The 18,514-nt window shown below is 44.0% G+C and overlaps 1 protein-coding gene across 10 annotated transcripts in view; it reads right to left on the bottom strand.

Annotated features, from left to right (window-relative positions):
• Nucleotides 1-313: 313 nt before the first annotated feature.
• Nucleotides 314-18,514, bottom strand: part of IL31RA (interleukin 31 receptor A) — a 60,298-nt gene continuing 42,097 nt past the window's right edge. For 8 of the 10 annotated variants that reach the window (XM_016142318.2, XM_016142315.2, XM_016142317.2 and 5 more), the window contains 7 exons: nucleotides 15,050-15,232; nucleotides 14,017-14,118; nucleotides 13,064-13,210; nucleotides 11,127-11,267; nucleotides 9,019-9,112; nucleotides 7,822-7,903; nucleotides 1,923-6,443 (listed from right to left, as the gene is read on the bottom strand). In XM_016142318.2, the coding sequence (XP_015997804.2) occupies nucleotides 5,979-6,443; nucleotides 7,822-7,903; nucleotides 9,019-9,112; nucleotides 11,127-11,267; nucleotides 13,064-13,210; nucleotides 14,017-14,118; nucleotides 15,050-15,232 (1,214 nt within the window). In that variant the 3' untranslated portion in view covers nucleotides 1,923-5,978. Of the gene's footprint in view, nucleotides 702-1,922; nucleotides 6,444-7,821; nucleotides 7,904-9,018; nucleotides 9,113-11,126; nucleotides 11,268-13,063; nucleotides 13,211-14,016; nucleotides 14,119-15,049; nucleotides 15,233-18,514 lie in introns of those variants that run through there. The other 2 variants (XM_016142320.2, XM_016142321.2) reach the window with 2 other exon arrangements.

An 18,514-nucleotide genomic window follows, 5' to 3' on the forward strand; every position in this document is an offset into this window, starting at 1 on the left:
ATGAAATGGGGACCATGCCATCTGCTGAGCAGTGTGGGGAGACTCGGAGGGAACCGGAGGAGCTGGAAGGAATTTGAAAATTCTTCCCTGCGGGATGAAATAGGAAGACAGTGAGAGCTCAGGCGTGAGGCCCAGTGGGGTCCGTGGTAGGGGGTCAGGCACGAGCGACCCCCTATGTCTGATTCCTGGTCACCTGCCACTCGTCTGGGTTTTCCACAGCACGAGACACCCCAAACTCTAAAGTTGGATATTTATACTCTGAAGTCTTATTTTTGACACCTGAGCAGGTAAAACTTTAAAATGGAAGGATAGCATTACAAAAAAAATGGTACTATGGCTTTATTATTTGAAAGGTCGAAATACAAATGCCTTTAAAATAAAGCATCTTAAAGGCTATTTATTCCCATTACAATAACCATTATTTCCATAAACTACTTAAGAGTACATAACTGTCATGCATATGCGTTACATATTGCAGTACGTGTATAACAATATGTGTAAAAGTCAACATGCACGGCCCACAAAGAGATGATTCTCTTGGTTCTCTTCCTTACTGTGACAATCATTCAGAATATCCTGCATGTCCATTCTGGCGTGCACAGTTTGATTTCTATTTCAAAGTCCAGGCCTCAGGAGACCTTCTTGGCATTTTACCCCGCACAAATAGCGAAGCTGGGCGGGCAGGACGGGGAATTCCATTCCTAAAAATGAAGCAGAACATGCATCTAGATTCCCTCGAGCCACTGTCTGACGCTTGCTGACTGGGAGCTCTGTGCCCTCGCCCGCTCCCACACCCCCGTCACCAGCACAGGCAGGGCTGACAAAGGGCCCTGCCTGGAGCTCAGGGGTGAGGGCAGCCCTGGCCTCGAGGCTTTTGCAAACATAGATAGAGTCTGTTTGTGCTTCTGAGAAAACTGTCTCCCTGCTGACCCCAGTGCCCAGTAAAAGCTGCAGAGGGAACGAGGACCGCTAATGACTTCCGTCATCCTCTGTTCTTTTGGCTTGGCCCCTTGTATGAGACACAGAACGCCACAGACTTTGATTACAAATAGGCTTTGTCACTAATTAACGTAAAACAATTAAAATACATCAGTATAAAATTCCTCTTTTAAAATACCCTGCAAAACCCACATATTTTAAACAGTCAACCACATGACTTAAGTCCACTGATTGTTCTAAAGGCCTGCTAAGTGCCTCTAATGTCTAGCAGCTCAGCTGGTCTCTCCATGAGAGGTAGAAGATTCTGTAATGTCAACAGGCAGACATGCAGATAGTAAACTACAGATGGGAAAAGTTTAGCTTCACAATGATTTAAGCAACACAGATAACTCTGAGGTTTCATTACTTCCAATAAATTGACAAAATCCAGCTACAGCAGTAAACAGCTGATTATCAGGAAGATGACAAAGGACGTCCCAGACATCTGGTGATACTGCAAACCAGCAGAGACTTTTGGGATGCACAGTTACGCAATAAGTGATATTCATAAAACTTTGAACTAGAAACCTTTGGAAACAGCCCCAAGGAATTAAGACAAAAGAGGATAAAGAAAATTTTTACAAAAATGTTTATGGAAGTTGCTCTCTATATGAAGAGGAGATTTGAACCAATCCTATGAACTAAGGGTACCTCAGCAAACCACAATATGCAGGCACCCCGTAGAGCTCTGAGTGACCATTCAAAATGCTACCACTCTGAATTATGTTCATTCACGAGATTTTATATGTGAAATAAATGAAACACAATAGAATTTGTAATTACATGAAAATGTATATAGGTACACAAGATCATATCAGGAATGAATCAAGAATAGCATAAGTAATTGCTATTTAGAAGGTTTTGTTGTTGCAAAGTTGAGTCCAAAATAAATTTTAAATTTACCAAAGAGAGAGAGAGAGAGAGAGAAAGAGAGAGAGAGAGAGAGAGAGAGAGGTGCCTAGAGGTATCCATTGATGGATGCTGAGTCACACCCATGGCATGTGCTGTGGATCCAGGATAGAGGTTAGCTCAGCCGGGGTTTCTCAACCTCAGCACTATTAACATTTTGGGCCAGATAATTCTTTGTTTGGGGGGCTGTTCGGCACATTGTAGGCTGATTACCAGTACTGCTGGCTTCTACCCACTAGATGCCCACCTCGCCCTCGCAGAATAGCTGTGGGCATTGTCAAATGCCTGAGGGCTGGAGGTGGGGGGGCGGGGTGGAAATCACTAGACAAGAACCACCGGTGTAAATGTGAAGGGCCGCCAACTCTCCGCCTCAGCTATAGCAGGGGACAGGAAATTATGAGGGCTGGGGGAGCTAGAATGTGTGCCCTTCTAAAGAGGGAAGTCTCTATTCAGTTAGAAATCCAGAATGGCATAGCCTAATTTTTAAAAAAATGAGCAGCTAATTCAAAGTTAAAACACTTTGTGAACCAGTACGGTGCAGGAAGAGCCTCGTGTCTGTGGGCTGGCTACAGGGGTCAGCAAATTTTTTTTTGTCAAGGGCCAGATGGCGAACCTTTTAGGCTTTGTGGGAGAAACTGTCACACTACTCAGTTCTGCCTTTGTGCCGGACAGCAACCACGGATGATGTGCAAATGATGGGCTATGTTCCAATTAAGCCTCAGTTATGGACGCTGAAATTTTAATTCCATAAATTTTCACATGTCTTTAAACATGGTTCTTTTGATTTTGTTTTCTAGCCTTTAAAAAGTCAACATTGTTTTTGGCTTATGGGCTCTGCAAAACTAGAGCCCAGATTTGGCTGGAGGGCCAATTCGCCAAACCCTGGACGGGAGCCTGCCTGCAGCAGAGCAGCACCTAGGGACATGCTGGGAAGGGGGACGGGATCCCCTTAAGGTGGCGGCAGACCGACACAGGGGGAGCAGCAGTAGGGGTCTCCGGGGTCCATGCTGGAGCCTGTTTTCTCTTGCCTCCCCCCAATTCCTGAGCCTCCTTCAAAAGGCCCTTGCAGTGTTTTTAGTGTTTTACTGCTATCTCCTGAGAAAACAGAATGAGGGTATCATCTTTTTTTTTTTTTGAAAAATCTACAGACTGGATTTTCTGCCGTCTGTTAAATTTTTCTGGTGTTATTGAAAAAGAAAGCCTGTTATTGAGGCACCAATGTAGCTGTTTGCATGGTTCCCAGGCCCCAGCAAGCAATTAGTGGAATTTCATCAGTCTTCAATGACCTTGCTAAAACAAGTTTTCCTGTTTGTGTCCCCTTAACGCCTCTTTGATAGTAACAGAGAATACGCAGATGGCCCTCTCCAGCAACCCGGGATGCTGGGAATGGGGACAGTTTGTGACTATAGGAGAGGAAGGTCACCAGTGCCGTCTGAGCTTTTAGGCCTGTATCCTGTGAATCTGCTCTACACAGCAGTATGTGGCCACTGAATGACTTTCTGGGGTTCCCGGGAAAACTGCTCCTTTTACTGGCAGGAAATGCTGACTCCTATGAAGCTACCTCTGGTCATCCATCTAGAACAAAACAGAGCCCTAACTTCCTAGCCCTCAAAGGTAGCAAAGTAGATACGGAAAATGATCAAAGGAGGCTGAAAGGAAGGAGAAAAAAATAAATGAAAAGAAAGAAAGAGTTAAAAAAGATGAGAAGTTGCTGGGTGTGGTAGGAAAAAAAGGGGAAGATAGGAGGCAAGAAGGAAAGTGAGAAAGGGGAAGAAGAAATGAAACAGGAAGCGCCAGGAGAGTGGCATTCGCAGACCATCCATCAGAAGATGCGCAGGCTTTGATGAAAAATTAAGGGAAGGAGGGCAAGGCGTAACAGCTTCATCTCTGACAGCCACTCACGGGAGCTATCTGGGACCCCTACTCTCTACCCAGCCATCAGATGCTTGGATTTCAGCTTCAAAAGCCTACCCAGGTGTGAGACAGACAAGACTGGCAGGACTCGTTCCAAGGGGCCCTCCTCCCCACCCACCTTGTATAGAATTTGAGAGGACCCCTCAGCTGTAGATAGGCACAGGGTCACAGAAAAGAAAGAACAGAGTGGGCACTAGGCTAGAGCCTCCCTATTTCACAAATCCAAAGGCGGGAATGGAAAGTACCCACTTGGATCTCTGGGGGACAAGGGGCTCGTAGAAGCGCCCAACTCACAACGGTAGGGGTACACACCAGGGCAGAGAGCCCACCACAGCCAGGAACCAGTGTATACCTTCTATTTGGTCCTTTTCTGTTCCCAGGGCAAAGGGGCAGCTCCCTAGTGCCCTGCCCCAGGCTTCCCTGATTCATCAGTAGTCACCGCGTAAACTAGGAGTAAAGAATTCAGTCAGGGGCGCTGCAGACCATTGTGATGTAATGAGGGAGCTTTCAGAGATCAGTCCTACCTGCTCGTGCCCATGGTCAGGATGCAGCAAACAGCTGAGGAAAGTGGCCAGTGGCCCAACAGGTATAAGTGGGGACAACGACACATGCAGAGGCCAGCGCTGGGCAGACACCAAATGAAGGACAAAACCCTGCTGCTCCACGAACATTGTCTGTCGCTCAGAATCAGTCCCAGAGCACACGGGGGCGGGTGTGTGTGTGTGCGTGTGTGTGTGTATGTGTGTGTGTGCGTGTGTGTGTGTGTGTCAAAGTCCCAAATGTGACTGAGTTACAAACCTAAAGCGACACAGGAATCACCAGGTTGGGTCGCAGTTACGTTTTTGCACAGCTGAGCTGGTGGCCTATGAAGTTTATGCCTGCTACCCAAGTACTGACTTCTCAAACTCTCCTAGAAAAAAATACCATCAGCCTCTCTGGCTGGCAAACACCTAATTCAATGCACCTCAGCCGATCACTCTTTACCTGGCCTCTCCCCATCTCACCAGGCTCTCAGCGACCTCCCCCTAATGGCCAGATGAGTCACAGCCGCACGTTAGTTAGGAAGTCATCGGATAGCATTGTGGTCAGGGTACCAGCCCAGTGCCAGTCATAAGTTCCTGGGTCTCAGCAAATGAACCCTTCCATCAGCACTTAGGCTAAAGGCTCCACTGACTGTCTCAGCCCTGGGCTCGGCTGTGGCAAAGGCAGAGGAATCCTGGTGTTGGAGCAGCAAAGTTGCTAAACGTTGCATGTTCCCAGGCACTGCTCAGCTGCTTCTGGGCAGAGCCTTTGAAGGGTGTGTTCGGTAAGCATTACTGGGCTCTGAGTCAGCACGAGGTACAAGTACAAAAGCCACTGCTACATTTGATGCCTTTCTACTCCCAGGCGTGGGTGCAAGATGGAGGGGCAGACAGGACCTCCGGGAACTACTCCAGGGCTGGGCAATGGCCTGGAGAGTGGGGCAGACCTGCTGGCCCAGTTTACAGCCCGTTCCCCGGTGCCCTGCTGAGGCTTCCCTCAGTCCTTGATTGACTGACCAGCAGCCAGTGTGCTGTGGACTTGAGGCAAGAGTCCTGGGTTGCGGTGCAGCTGCAGGCACTTGAGATTTAATGACGGCAATGAAGAGCCTCAGGTACACTAATGATCTTAAAAGTAAGATTCCAGGGCTAACTCAGAGGGGGAGCCCAGAGCCCAGGGGAGGCCAAGGTGAAGAGAGAGAGGCTCTCCCCTCCTGTCAGACCACCCAAGCACCACCTAAACAACTGTCCTCTGGCAATGGGAAAAGTGTCTCCTGGAACCCTGAGGAGCAGCCCCAGCAAAGGCTGTTACCATGACCCAATTCATAGGGAAGGTCAGATACTCCCACTTCAGGGGTCCACTGTCCCTCCAAGTCCATCTGTAAGAGGCCTCTGGGAGCTTATTATCTGAACGAAACATTCTGTGTTTCCTATGCAAAGCACTCAGGCTTATCAACATCTTTTCTTCACAGCTAAGTTACACGTCTGTGCTAACCTAGCTCAACCAGCCGTTCGGGGCAGGCGTCACTTTCTCTAATGCAAGCAGGATGGGGAGATGACAAAGGAAGCTCTTCTGGCCAAGCCGTACTGTCGTGCTCCCTGCAGGAGTCACCCACACCGAGACGCAGAGGATGCAAGCCATGGTGGCATCTAGACTTCTCACTTGGTTTGGTCTGGAAGTTGTTCAGACATGAGAAATTCTCTGGTTGCCAGTGAATTTTTCAGATAAGGGTTTGGTGTGCCGTCCTCACAGAGGTGGTCGGGGCCCAAGCTTTGAGCAGAAGAGAGAAGTTGCTCTCCAGCTTCTGAGCAGACCCCCTCTGGCATTCCAGAGCACAGGTACTGGGGTTTTCTGGGGAGAGCCTCGGTTGAAATGGGGGGCTCTGTGAAAGTCTTCCCGAGGGAACAATAAGGCCTGTAGGGGGAAGTCACGTACTCATTCTTTTCCCCTCCCAGAATGGTTTCCTGACCCTTTCCAGATTCCTCTGTGGAAACCTCTTCCAGAAAATTCTCAAAGTTCACCACCAACTTGTCAATAAGGTCTCTGGGGGCAGAACATAGTTTTAGAATCCTGTCTCCTTCCATGTTCAGAGAGTCATCAATTCCATTCAGATTTAGCTTATCCTGGAAGAGAGAAAGGGAAACCCCCAATGGTCATTTGGGGGCTACATATGATGTAACCAAAAGCTCACTGGGCTTGGGACACCCAATACCCCACCCGTTGATAAGTCTCCCATATTCCTCCCAGAGACCAGAAATGGTGGCCATTCACCTCTACATGCCCTTCTATAGAAGCTTGGCAAGAGTGGCGGGTTTTTTGAGAAAGAAACAATTTCAGATAATTTCTTCTTCTAGAGTGCTCAAGGCTATTTTTTTTATATACGATCATATGCTCACATAACCCCAGCTGAGATGGAAGCATCCAAATGAGAACTCTTACAGATGGAAAAGCATAACGATATATGACTTGCCCAACATCACCCGAAAATCAAAGGATGCCGTCTGGCAGGGGCAGTGTCTGTCATCTTTGTCATCTTTACATCGTCAGAGCCTAGCTCAGTGCCCGACATACAGTGCAAATGATTAATAAGTGCTTGCTGTAGAGGGCACACCTACAGATTATTCAAAAAGCATTTTAGACGTCAGATAATACTGCCTGTGAATTCATTTATTCTCTTAATAACTTTTAATTAAGTAGGAAAGTAAATAGGGTAATACAAGACTAATAAAGAAAAGAAAAAATAGAAATCAAAATCACAAAAATAAGAAAAATTTAAATAAAAATAATAAAAATATCTACATTAAAAAGAGACTTCTGAGTTAAAATAGGGTTTATATTAAAAATTCCTGCATCAAGAAATACTGAAAACAGTCTTTCAGTAATAAGGATTTCAAGGATATATTTGACTGGGGTTATTTCTTCTTAAGCAATAAATTAAACCTTAAAATTTTCAGAAGTTTTCAATTTAAAAACTTATGAAAAAGGAGGATTTCTACTTATGATTAGTTCACTAGAAAACCCCATTGCTAGTCAGCTTTGATTATAATGTCCCCAGTCTGAAACAAACAATCTGAAGCAGCCTTCCCCAGCCTTCGGACACCCACTCACATCAGCGTCCCTCCCCTCCAGGTATCCAAGTGGTCTCTAGATTAACTGGCTCTTGGCTGTTTTTAACTTGCTGCAAATCTTACAGTTGGGCTCTCTAATCAGACAGTCAGGTCCTTAAGGGTAGGACCAGTGTCTTTCTTCCATATCATCCTTGATAGGACCAGTTCCATGACCAGAACACCCTGGGTCCTTGTGAACCTGGTGAAGCCCTTTCCTCTTGTCAAAAGAATGAGGTCAAAGTCATTCAAAGAAGGCTGATTCCATCACCCAGCCATTCCTGGGAGTTTTTACTGCCGAGTTCTCTATGTGTGAACCCTGTACAAAGCTTGGCCCAGGACTGCTCCCACAACCGGCCTGCTCAATGATTTCCTTTACGAAAACAGGAGTGTTTACCTTGAAATCATCTCCATGCCATGTGGCTATACTGCTTTCAGCAGGGTTGGGGACATCAGGCCAACATAGGTGCTTCAATTTGCTAAGAGATAATATTTTAAAACAGGAATGATGAGTCCAAGAAGCATTTCAGTTGGACAACATGGTCGAGCCGAAAGAGTAAGGCTTTGCTTAAGAGAATTGTATGGCTTCCTACGAAATAAGGGCAAGCTCCCAGCCTCCTGACTGAAACTGAGAAAGCAAAGTATTTGGGGGATGAAATTGCAAGTCAGGGATGGGACATGATAGGAAGAGACCTCACTCAACACAAAGCTATTCCTATCCTTCCCACTCTCCCAGCCGTGCATCTCCACACCTGGTCCTGACGCCAGAAGTCATACCATCACAGAGCCATTTCTTTGAGATTTATTCCCTGGGAAGACTAGTACTCTAAACCTTATAAGCTACCCACACTTTAGCTTATAAAGTGTGGTCACACCAGCAGCATCAGCACCACCTGGGAACTTGTTAGACATGCAACATGTACACAAATTTGCGTTGGTGACTTGGTTACAACCTGCATTTGGGAATGTGCCTTTGACATTAGCTTGACCATAACTAAGCACAGCTGTTTGGCAGAGGTGACCCACAGCTGCAATTCTGGAGAGAGAGGTCTACCAGGGAAAGAGCCCCTGACCATCAGGGTGGCACGAGGCTCTTCGAAGATAAGCTTCCTTCCCCCAAAGCAACTGGGCAGGCAGAACAAACACCCCTGCAGCCAGCCCTCCAGCCCTGTACCACAAGCAAAGAACAAGTCTGCGCTGGGCACATGACTGGCTCGCACTCTAAATCCATGGGGACGCAGATCCCTGCTCTGCCTGAGGGTCCCATGCTCCTGCCAGGGACCCTCTCTAGACATTGAGGGAATAGACCTTCTCCCCGACCTTAGTCTCGGATACTGAACACAGCAGACGAATCCTATGGAGCAGGATCCTCAAAAAGGCCGATGCCTGCACAGGGGGCTATGGCAAGTGAAAGTCTTGTTTGGCAGAATTCTGATGATCCACAGGGTATGGCCCATAATAAACTCAATAAATATGTACCAAATACTAAGTGAGTGAACATCTCCTTAGTGGCAGAACACCCTCTCCCGCCCATGATGCCTTCCACTCTTTCCACCCTTTATTTAAGGGCACGTGCTGTTGGCTGTAAACTCACTTGGGTTTTTTGAGACCATAAGCCACCGTCAGGATGATAAGAATAAGGAGGCCTCCTCCAATCAGAGAAGTTATAAAGCCAATCTCAAGGATACCTTTGGGAAAAGGAGAACAAAAATTAGTCCTTACTTTCTTGATAAAAATCAAAGATTAATTTTTTTTTCCAGTAGCTTCAGAAACATATTCCTTATTACTTTTCTTTCAATTCATTCAAATTCATTCAATTAAAAAAAAAAACTTAGTGTTTGTGGCTCCCCATCCAGTTCGCTTCTCCCTGAATAATACTGACAGACATTGTGTTCATTGTCTATCCTCCAAGTTCATTCATTTAGTGAATATTTACTGAGCACTTACAATTTGCCAAACACTATTCTGAGTAATAAAACAAACAGCAATACACAAGAACTATAAGGTCCTTTATCTCATGGAGCTTATGTTCTAGTAAAACAATTCAGACAATAAATAAGATTCTTTCAGATAAAACAGGGTGATAGAAAGTAAATAGGGTAAGGTAGGAGAAAGGTTAGCAACATTAGATAGGGTGGGAAGGAACCACCGTGCAAAAATATGGGAAAGCATTCCAGGCAAGAAACAGCAGATGCAGAAGCCTTGACATGGGAACAAGGAATATTAACAGAAGCAGAAAGTGGTAGGAGATGAGGTTAGCAAAGGACAGATGGTGAAGGATTCTGAAAGCTATAGGAAGGAGTTTGGATATTACTTTAAATACAACAGAAGCCACTGGTGGGTTGTAAGCAGGGGGTCTAGGGTTTTAAACTCCAGCTGCTGTGTGGAGAATACATTGTAGAGGATCAAAGGTAGAAGCAGAGAGACCTATAATCTGTAGACCAAGGGTAAGAAACTTCTAGGCTCCAAGAAGGGCTGCTCCCTACAATTCGTCCCCTGGAGAAAATTTCATCATATAATGCAATTTGTACCTAGTGTTGTAAAAATTCAACATGATTTTAAAGAGCAATGTCAAAAAGAACTCCAAAAAGGCAATATCAGTCCTTAAAAATAGAACACATTTTCTATGTAAAAACATATGCTATACTCACATTTTCCGGAATAATAAAGCTATTTCTATTCTTTTGAAAATGTGACGAGCAAGAGGCTTTCGAGACTCAAGACTATTTTTAGCTGTTATTGCAATATTTAGAAATGTTCCTTTACGTTTAACATAAAAAGTCATTCATTTCTTTTTATCCCCCCACTTTAATTTCCCCCAACATGCTACTTCCACCCCTGACCTGTGGATGTTGTCGTTTGCCTTAAGAACTGGATCTCTGAAGGCGAGGTGTCTCCTCCCACACGCCCGTGGCTTGCACCTGGGGCCTGGTGCCCCCCAGGGAATGGCACCCCTAGGGCACTCAGGGGAGGGGGTACGGGGCTGGCGCACCCAGGGCCTGGCGCACCCGGGGCCAAAGTCATTCATTTCTTAAAAGTTTTAATATATCCTTAAAATCAAATCTCTTTCACACAAGGACTTGGAAAAACTAACATATATCTATTTCTCCCATTCTCCTTCTTCTTCATCTCCCTCCTCATTCCATCTTCTTTCCCTCTTGAATATTCCCCATAATCATCGTATGAAATTACATTTTTTTTACATTTTTGTTATATTTATTACGTTTTTCTTGCTCCCAATTTTGTAACATAAAAGCTGATAAATAGAAGATGTTATGTGCTTTTTCGCTCAAAAACTCCACAAATGATGATGATGCTTGTTCAACCAATGTTTTCCCTCCAAGGCCTCATTGTGCAGTAACCTCTGACACACAGCAGCTGGGGACTCTGAACTTGGGGACAGCCTCAGGGCAGGAGCTGGTTTGGGTCTGAGAGTGAAGTTGACATTAACTTGATCTCTCCACCTCAGGACGATATAGGGCCACCCATGAGGAAGGAGCACAATGACCAGGCTCTCCAAATGCAGCTTTGCTTTCTCTACCTACTCTCTCCTCACCCACAGGCCTTCCAGGAAAGTCAGTGAGCCAGAGAGCAGATGGCCTTTCTTCCTCTGGCTTCCCCCTGCCTTCAGCAAACAGCATCTCTGACTGGTCTGAGGGAGATGGCAAGGAGACGCGCGCAGGGCTTGAAGGAAATACTCACTAATTGACAATGTCCTGAAGTTTATTTGGGTGCTGTTGGTTCCCCCAGCACTGGTACTGGCCATCACCTGAACAGTGTAAGAGGTCTTTCGTGTCAGGGACTCCAGATTATACTGCAGGATGCTGGAGTTGACTGTCTCGGCTAAAGGAAAAATGAAGAAGTCAAACACCGCAGCCAAGCCCAACTGGAATTGTGCTTCCATAGCACTGAAATAAGAGCATTGGAAGCTGTACGTCCAAGCTCGGCCATTTCACACCACAATCCCTCTGTGCTTAAAATCAGCCTATCGAGATGGATCAAAGACCTACATATAAAAGCTAAAACTATAAAACTCTTAGAAGACAATACAGGGTAAACCTACATGGCTTTGCATTTGGCAATGGTTTCTTAGACACGACACAAAACGTATAAGCAACAACAACAACAACAAAATAGATTAAACTGGACTTACTCAAAATGAAAAGCTTTTGTATATCAAAAGACTATCAAGAGAGTAAAAAAGACAACCTACAGAATGGGGAAAAATATTTGCAAATCATGTATTTGATAAAGAACTTATATCCAGAATATGTAAAAAAACTCTTAGAACACAACTAAAAGACAAACAACACAATTTAAAAATGGACAAAGAGACTGAAAAGGTTTTTTTTAAAGAAGATATACAAATCAACACATGCAAAGATGCCCAGCATAATTAGTTATTAAGGAAATGAAAATCAACATCACACTGAAATAGCACTGAGCACCCACTGGGATAGCCATAATTTTTTTTTTTTTTTTAACAGAAATAACAAGTGTTGGTAAAGGATGTAGAGAAATTCAAACTTTCATACACTGCTGGTGGAAATGTAAAATGGTGTAGCCATGGTCGAAAACAGTTTGGTGGTTCTACAATAATTTAAACTAGAATTACCCATATGACCCAGCAATTCCTCTCCTAGGTATATATCCCAAAGAATTAAAGCAGGGACTCAAACAGATATTTGTACACCAATATTCACAGCAGTATTAATCACAGTAGCCAAAAGATAGAAAAAAAACCAAATATCCATCAACGGATAAATGGATAAATAAAGTATGTACTGTCCATACAATGAAATATATTATTCGGCCATGAAAAGAAATGAGGTACTAATACATGCTCCAACGTGGATAAACTTCAGAAACACTATGCTACATGAATGAAGCAAACACAAAAGGCCACATATTATATGATTCCAGTTATATGAAATATCCAGAATAGGGAAATCCACAGAGGCAGAAAGCAGTTTTGTGATTGCCAGGAACGGTGGGAAGAGAGCGACGGGAAGTAACTGACTGATGGGCGCAGGGTTTCTTTTTAGGGTAGAAATAGGTAGTGGCGATGGTTATACAACATCATGGATGTACTTAATGCTACTAAATCATATACTTTCAAATATTTAAAGTAGTAAATTTTATATTACATGCATTTTTCCATAACAAAAACATTAGTCTAAACAAGAATCCATGCCTAGCCCAGAAATTAGGATGTCAGGAGACACTGTAGGTTTAAAAAAGAAAGTGTGACTTTGCAGTGGGCAGTAGGAGTCATGGTAAAGGGTCCCACACTGAGGTAGGTGCCACCAGACAGGGTCTGTCCCCACGGCACTCTCTAATTCAGGCATAACAGTCAGGAAGCTCCCAAGAGGTGAACTCGTTTACAGCCTAACCAGGAAAAATGATATCCACTCCTCCTGTTTATACAGGACTCTCGGGTACTGTCACTCACTCTCATTTGTCTCCAAGAAAGTCAAGAGGTAGGTGCTCTTGGCCCCATTTTCGGAGAGGCTCAAAGAAGCTAAGTGATTCATGCAAGGCTGCAGTCACCAACGACAGGAGCCTCTTCCATGGTAGGTCTAGCCACAGCATCTATTTGGGGTTCTAGTTTTTTTGACTAAGCTATAAAGCACACTTACAGAATTTTTTTCCATCCTCAGCTTCGTAAAATATTGTGTAGTTGCTGATGAAACCATTTCTCTGACTTTTGGGAATCTCCTTCCATGTGATTGTGACTGACTTCACACCAATGTTCTCCGCTTTGGTCACTGGACCTGATAACGGAACTTTACGAGAAAGGGAGATAAATAATAAACATTGCATCACCCCCCAGCAGATCCTGCTCCCCACAGGGCTCTGTCCATTACTCAGACTCAAATTAGTGTTGGAGGTCAGAGATGGGGCAGAGTAGGAAATTGATAAATCAACTCGTTTGGGGAAAAAATGTTCTCTGGGGTCATTAACCAAGAAGAGAAGTGGTGTCAAATATCAGAGAAAAAGGACTGTCTTCTAGACTTCTCACTCTAATTTGGCACTAAACTCTTTCCCTCACATCTGTAATAGTGATTATCAAATAGCTGAAGAGTATGCTTCCATGGGTTTTCTTTGAGTGACAAGATATATTTTTGTTGTTGTTGAATCTGAAAGATATTAACTTCCAAAAAGAAAAAATAAAGTCTGAGAAGTTCACCAGTAAAACTCTTGCTATTCCTATGCAATTAAAAATAATTTTTTAGTATCTCAAACTTAAATCTGTAGCTCCCTAACTTGGTTTTAACTAAATGTTTTTTCTGCTTATATTGCCGTCTGTACTCAGTTTCTTTGTGAATTTGGGCAAGTTATTTTACCTCTCTGATCTCAATTTTCTATTCGTGAAATGAGAGACTTGGACTCGATGATCTCTACTGTCTACCCTAGATTTGAAATTCATTGAATGAATAATCTGACCACAATGCGTCAAACACACATAGCTTACTACAAGCTGAAGGTGCAGCATGGATGAGCGCCAAGGCTACAGGCATTCACGGCCTTATTTGAATGTTGGACAGGCCCTAATGTTTCCTCCCCGCTACAGGACCTTGTCCATACATACTGCCTTCTTTGACATAAGCCTGGATGGAATACGGCTTGCCGACTTGGTCTTGCCATATTGGATACACAGAGATGTTATAGCACCAGAAAGGTTGTAATTTATCTGTAAAAGAGAGAGGGAGGAGAGAGAGGGAGGGAGGGACAAGCATTAAGCATGGCATGTAGAAGGAATGCTAAACTTAGAGTTATGGCCTTAGACTTATAGAAGGTATTCGATTTCTCTACATTTTCACATCTGGAAAATAAGGAACTTAGGTTGGATGGTCTCTAATGTCCATTTCAGTTCTGACATTTTAAAATAATTCTTAGAACTAAATCTACATCACTCTGATAAAATGATAGAGTCACAGAAGAAGGAAGACGGAAGAGATTCAATCCCTTCTTTATCACTGATTTTGATATATCACTTGGGGATGCACAATAAACTCAATCCTTCTGTCAACAGCATATCACCCTAAATAACTCAGATACCATGAATTCTAGCTCTTCTACCTGCCTGCATCTCTGCATGAGTATAATTCTTCATATGGATGCTGTTAAGTATTAAGAAAAGGTTGGACTGATGGGAATGGGAAGATAAATCCTCACTTATGTGTCTTACAAGGATCAGAGACTTCCTTGAAAGAAGGCTATTCACTTTATCAATCACCTAGGGAATGGGCCTAGCTCTGAAACAGACAACCAGAACTGAAGGGGGGTAAGAAAGGCGAGATACAAAACGCCGGTGTTATCCACATGATCAAGATATCTGAGAAGGACCGTCTGGTGCTGGGTTCAGATGGCGTTTTCCATCTGGAAACAAGCCACCTGGAGACATGCCAGATGCCTGGTCTGATACCCGTGGCTTCCTGTCCCAGCATTGCTGGGAAATGCTAAAAAAATGTGTCACTTCACCAAGCTTGCAGTAGCTTGTCAAATGCTATTAATCACATTTTCAGCTTTGATGCCAAAGTTCTCAAGATTTAAAAACTGATGGGGAAAAAAAAAAAATGGAATCCTACCTAGAAGGAACTTGTGGGATCCACATTGCCTACCTTGCTGGATTGTCCAGTTCCTGGCCTGAGACACAGATTCCCAGTAAAAGGTGGATGGCTCTGAGTCCAAATCTGGGAACCACTCAACCACCCATGTGTCCACCTCCGGATCGGAGCTTCGCCACTCCACCAGCAGCTGGTCCTGAGTGAGGCAGGCCTGCATGGCCTCGATGCACTGAAATGCTGAAAGGAGAGAAGAAGAATGCTTCGCGGTTACCCGACTCATCCTCCAAATGCACCAACCACACTGGCGTCTATTCATTGCCCAAATCATAAAGAAGGTCAAAATGCAAGGCCTTCCCGGCAGCCTCTCTTTATGGTGCTATTTTCATCTGTTTTATTGTTTCTCTTTTCTTTACCCTCCCCCTTTGATGATTAAAAGCCTTCCTAATCTTTCCTTTTCTCCTCAAAATTTATTTGTTTCTAGAAAAAGATCTCACTAGAGTTGATGACTGAAAAAATTAACCTTCTCCAGGTGTTTCTGCAAGTCTAGAGGAAAGCAAGCCTGAGAACAAGAATGAATCTGTAAAGGCTGAATTTCAGGCACCAGGAATTCTGTGGCTGGGAAGCTGGTAGATGGTGACCTGAAAATCTTACCAGGAAGATGACTTCAAATGTCAACCATCTAGGCTGGCCCTGCACAACCTGACTATGGATTCCTATCCTCAAGGCAGTAAAAGCCATGTCTGTACCAGAAAGACACACACCCATCCAAAGCACCTACGTATGGACCAATATGTAATGACAACATTTTCTGCCTGCCTAGCAGAAAAACTCATGTCTAGAAACAGGTCCGAAGGATTCCTTTAACATAAAAGTCGAACATGTGGCTTCGAATCCAGTATCTGGGAGTTATTCGGAATCAGAGATCTATCCTATTGAAGATGTTCTGAACACGCAGAAAGGAGAACCCTACGGAGGTGCGGTTAGGCGGAGAAGGGCACGAAGCGGTGGCGCTCAGGAGATCAGAGGAGCAGCTCTCCCCTTATCTACTCCTCAACACCCGCAGCACACCTGAGGCTTCAAAATGGGAATCCGCAAAAAGTATGTTTAAACGAATTTCAAAGACAGCCTTGGACGAGGCAGTAGAGGAGACGGTGTCCCTTAAAAAAAATACAAAAAACCAAAAAGCCTTCTGAAGCCGGATGCCACGGCCGAGTGACGGGATTTTGTGTGGGGACTGAGGGTATTGAATCCTGCTGTGTCCAGGCAACATGCCCCAGCAGGCTGTGTGTATACACAGGAGCCTCTGTTCTTGAAGGCCGGCCACAGTTTATGGATCCTTTTCCCAAAGTGGGCCTTCATGAGACACTCCAGCTGCTAGTCCTAGAAGAAAGGCCAGGTGATTTGTCAACCTAACAGGGTAGCTCTGAAGAAGAAGAACATCCTCAATACCACAGAATGTGACTTTATTTGGGAATCAGGTTGATGTAGATATACATACTTAAGATGGTGGCCCTTAACTCAATATGATTGGTATCCTTATAAGAAAAGTGGAATTTGGACACAGAGACAGAGACATGCAGGAAACTATCTATGAGAAGACTGAGGCAAGAGATTGGAGTCATGGAACACCAGGTGCTTCCAGAAGAGAGGAAGTAAGGAAGGATCCTCCCCTAAAGGCTTTTGAGGGATCATGGCCCTGCCAACATCTTGATTTCCGACTTCTAACCTCTGGAATGATGAGACAATACCTTTCTGAATTTGGAGCCACCCAGTCTGTGGTACTGTGTTGGGCAGCCCTGGGAGAATCGAACAGCACCTTTAGCTTGGCCTCGTCCCCTTCCCTGGCCTTGCTTCTTCCGTTTACTTTTCTGGTCTCCCTGGAGGCACTTTCTTAATAAATTACTTGCACACAAATCCTATCCTGAAGACAGGAGTCCGTGTAGGTTCCTAAGCCCACACTCCTTCCCTTTATCAACGCTGGTGCTCTGTGGAGCAGAATTCTAGTCTAAAGGGCCAAACATGCTCAGGGACTGAGGAAACAAGCCCGGGCTCTGGACCAGGGGACTGCTGAAACGGTTCAATTAAACCACGAGTCAACCTTGAAAGATGAAAGGGCCTGGGCAGCATGAAAGTGTGCTGAAAGAGAAGTTTCCAAATCAACATTCCACTTAGTATAAACTAATTGCTAGATTCCTCCATCTTTGAACAAGAACTTTTTGAGCACTTTCTCCAAATACAACATACCCCCAGGGTGGCAGGAAATACAGAGCTTCCTGGGAAGAGGGCCTTTGACTATGAACAAATCTAATTTCTTGCATGAAGGCAGTGACTTTGGGCTTATCAAGTAGAGCTCTGAGATAGTGCCTCACCTTTGCAGCTGTCCCAAGCCAATCTCAACTCTACCCCAGCTCAGGCTCAATGTCCTCCTTAGCCCCTCACTACACAACTGACTTTGCTGTTCTAGGCCCCGCCTCAGACCACTTCATAGATGCCTGCTGGCTACCGTCTCCTAGAACTCAGAGGATATTCAGGCAAGAAAATACCTGAAGATGTGTCTATTCCATTCCCCAATTTTAAAAGTGGAAAAATGGAGGCCGACAGAAGTAAATAACAGTTCCTCATCACTCAGTATCCGTGACCAGAATTCTAAGTCACATTTTCAACACCAAGTCCACGATTCTGGAAAAATTATATTGTACACATTTGGAGTCAGGGAGGCCTGAGCTTGAATTCCACCTGAGAGACTTTAGGCAAATTACTAAGCTTTCCTGAATCTCAGCTTCATCACCTATAAATTAGATCTAAGAGCATCTACTTCATAGGTCATTTCAAGGCCAACATCAGATTAACCTATGTCATCTTAGAATAACATGTGACATATAATATTGGACAATATGATTATTATACTTACTTAATGATTGATATACTTACAACTATTATTATAACTATTCTCCAGTTGACTCTACTTTATTAAAAAAATTCTACAAAACATTGTTTTCTTATATATGTCTAGAATAGAGGTCTGTAAACTTTCTCTGTAAAGAGCCAAATAGTAAATATTTTAGGTTTTGTAGGCCAGATGATCTCTGTCACTACTACCCAACTCTGCCATCGTTGCACAGAAAGAGACATCAACAGTATGTAAACAAATGAGTGTGACTGTGTACCAATAAAAATTTATTTATAAAAACAGGTGTCAGGTCAGGTTTGGCCCATGAGCTGTAGTTTGCCTACACCTGATGGTCTAGGACCATCGTAACTGACGATCGTACTGACGCTTCTGACACAAAGCAAGTACCGTTAGAATTGGGAAAAACAAACAAACAAAACCCTATCTGAATTTAGCATAATTTTAGTTATAGCATTTTTAAAGTTGATAATCCATGTCTAATAGAAATTTAATCAGACATTTTATTAAGAATGACAACAATAATTAGTGCTAGACAAAACATTTTACATACATAATCTTATTTCCTTTTCACAACAACTCTATCAAGTAGGTATTATTATATAACAGCC

The sequence above is a fragment of the Rousettus aegyptiacus genome, unplaced genomic scaffold, assembly GCF_014176215.1.
Source record: "Rousettus aegyptiacus isolate mRouAeg1 unplaced genomic scaffold, mRouAeg1.p scaffold_m13_p_8, whole genome shotgun sequence".
Lineage (NCBI taxonomy): Eukaryota > Metazoa > Chordata > Mammalia > Chiroptera > Pteropodidae > Rousettus > Rousettus aegyptiacus.